This window comes from Octopus bimaculoides, chromosome 5 (genome assembly GCF_046866305.1).
Source record: "Octopus bimaculoides isolate indiv1 chromosome 5, ASM4686630v1, whole genome shotgun sequence".
Classification (NCBI taxonomy): Eukaryota; Metazoa; Mollusca; class Cephalopoda; order Octopoda; family Octopodidae; genus Octopus; species Octopus bimaculoides.
Genome location: NC_142932.1, coordinates 103,704,809 through 103,707,940, shown reverse-complemented (window position 1 = coordinate 103,707,940; position 3,132 = coordinate 103,704,809). Strand labels below are relative to the sequence as shown.

Sequence of the window (3,132 nt, the reverse complement as noted above, 5' to 3'; positions counted from 1 at the left end):
GATAAAATAAGTATCAGTAAAGTACTGGAGTCAATGTAATCGACTTCTCTTTTCCTCTAAAACTCCCGGCTCGGTGCCAAAATTTGAAACCACCATTATCATCCTCCTCCTCCAAGTACACCAAACACTTGCATCACATAATAAATGCATGCCATCAAAGTGACACTGGGGTAAAATATGCGAAGCCCAGAATATTTGCTGTGGCTCATCTTTTATATCAAGACAAAACGATGTACATGATAACACTTCTAATCAGTTAAGATCAGAAGCTATGAGTCATTGCTTGGTACTGCATCAGGGCATTTTATTATTATTATTATTATTATTTTGTGCATGCCATCAAAGTGACACTGGGGTAAAATATACGAAGCCCATTATACCCATCATGACTACCCGTCTGATAAGGGTACACCAGGCACATGCATCACAACCATATGTGCGCGACATGGTGATCTCATATCAAGATAAACAGCACATGACCTCGCGGGTGGGGCCCAGTTAGAATTTTCTTCAGGTCGAGTAGCCCATCCCACTCAAAAGGTCTTTGAATAAGGTTTGTTTAAGGATGTTGAACAAAACACCCATGTTTCCAAAGGTGAATTATTCAAACCCCAAAGAATTCCTTTCAACACATGGCTATGATACTCCCCCACTACTTCTGCTCATGATCAGAGATGCACATATCGTCAGCCACCAAGGGACATGCTCAACTGGTTAAGGTCAAACAACTGACAAGCAAATCTGTGGTATTGAGCAGAATATTTACTGTAGCCAATCTTTTTATACCAAGACAAAACAATGTACATGATAACACTTCCAATCAGTTAAGATCAGAAGCCATGAGAGCCACTGCTTATTACTGTATTATTATTATTATTATTATTATTATTATTATTATTATTTAGTTATAGGTCAGCTCTGATCGATCGGAACAATGATCATGTGTTCCATTCGCAACCTTCTCTCTTTTTGTAAATCTAGGCCCATCCTGTCCCATGCATCCGTCTTGTTTCAAGACGATAATGTCTGATTCGTGGGTGCTTTGTCTGCGATTGCGTAGAAGTTCATCCGTTAATATAGTCAAACCCTTGGCTTGTTCAAATATAAGTGCAAAGGAAAACCCATTTGATTGAACAAAATGTTAATTTGCTGATGAATTCATGGATGTTTCGAGTCATACGTCTTAATAATATTTTGATGATTACTGTTGTATAATCCTAGGTGAGCCTTAATTGAGTAAGCCAATGTATCAAAGACGGGTTAGCCATAATAACATAGTTTTAATTTTTAAAACGGCAGATGAAATTGAGAGAGTTGTAACTGCTGCTTTTTCTCACAGTTAGATGGATTTGGCAATTTCTGTTCACACCATTCGATTTATTAGTTTCTCTTCTCCCCAACCCTTTCCCACGCGCTTCTATCTTGTAGGTCCCCATGTACATTATGCGAGTAAGTGTCGTGGAAAAGGTAATTCCGGGGAAATCACTTTCGAGCGTGTGAGTCACGTGATAGCAGTGCACCGTTCAGAACCAAAACAGCAGCAGCAGCAGCTGCATTATGCTCGTAGCAACGATGTAAATAACTCAAGCTGCTATGACATCAAAATGGTGTTACATCTTTGTCTTCAACAAAGTAATAAAAGAAAAAAAAACACTAAGAGATGTTTAATAGAAGTGATTTAAAACAGAAACTGCTGTTGCATATATGAAGTGGAAAAGAAAAACAATTGTTTATATTTTACCAAGAAATAGCCATAGCTACAGGTTGGATTTGCCGTCCCCTTCCTTCAGAAAAAAAAGTTATTTTATATTGAACAAAATAGTCTCACGTTCTCCCAACTTGTGATGAAGTCGAATGAAAATAATAATTCTCAGATGAATCCCGGTTGTTGTTGCTACGACGGCGTTAGCCGTTGGCGACAGCTTCTTTGGTACACCTTGCACGGTAAATACTACTCTATTTCGATATATACATACATGCATACATATATATATATATATATATATATATATATATATATATATATATATATATCTGCTGGTCGTTACAGTTTAGTTTTTTTTATTTTATTTTATTTTACAGCATCAAATAAATTTATTGAAATTAGTTGAGTATTTATTTTGTTTTCACCAACTAAGAACCATACAACTGTGATTTTACACACACATACATATACACATGTGTATATCGCTTTTTCTTTATATATATGCATGCGCGCACACACACACACACACATTACCGCTTCTATATTTCTACGTATCGTTTATTTCTATACATGTTTGTGTTTCTATACATGCATATACGTTATCTCACATCTAAATGATTTCAAGTAACAAAGTAAAAACATCGAAAAAAACCCATTGAGTTGCGTATTTTCTTATCGCTCGGCATTGCACGACAAAACTTTTGGTACTTATTTGTAACCTGGTTGGGGGAATTAACAAGGGCAACAGTTGGGAATTCTTGTTTATGCTTTTTATTATTATTATTTATTTTATAACTCTTGTTAGCACAGCGTATTATTTAGATAATTATTTTCTAAAATTAATTATATTTATTTAATAAAACTAATAACGGTTAATGTAAACATTAACCCTAATAACTAATGTAAAGAACTTACAACTTGAATGTCATTTTCAACGCTAGAAGACATTGAAGTAAACGAAAAATTTGTTTCAAGCGAAAGTCGCCCTTTTCATATAATTTTCTTGTAACTAGATCTAACCAAGCACACGTTACTAGTACTGATTTTATCAACTTCTTTAGAATTCTAAGTTTCATAGTCGACTACGACGGAATTCAAAATTAAAAATCACAAAACTTAATTGCCCCGTAAGGCATTTTGTTTGTGTAACCATGTCCACCACTAGCTTAGATTAAGAGTCCATATGTTGTTTTTCGTTTGAAGTTTGTATTTAACTGTCGTACCAATAAAGTTAATAAACGGAACGAAAGTTATTCCACTTCTTTATTTATTTATTAAAATCTGATGGGATTTAGGGAATGGATTCAAGAAACTGTAGAAATTGACTTCAAAAAATATTTTTTTAATCAAGATCTTATAATGACCAAAGTTATTAACTTTTCCATTTTCACTCGTTCCAGTTTAGTAATTAAAATGTTATGCAACAA

General features: G+C 34.5%; 1 protein-coding gene across 2 annotated transcripts in view; it reads left to right on the top strand.

The window, feature by feature from the left end:
* Positions 1-1,484: 1,484 nt before the first annotated feature.
* The window catches only part of LOC106870167 (PGAP2-interacting protein), a 45,299-nt gene continuing 43,651 nt past the window's right edge, over positions 1,485-3,132 (top strand). The window contains exon 1 of one of the 2 annotated variants that reach the window (XM_014916165.3): positions 1,485-1,944. In XM_014916165.3, coding sequence (XP_014771651.1) covers positions 1,845-1,944 — 100 coding nt within the window. In that variant the 5' untranslated portion in view covers positions 1,485-1,844. The remainder of the gene's footprint in view (positions 1,945-3,132) is intronic. The other variant, XM_052968235.2, reaches the window with a different exon arrangement.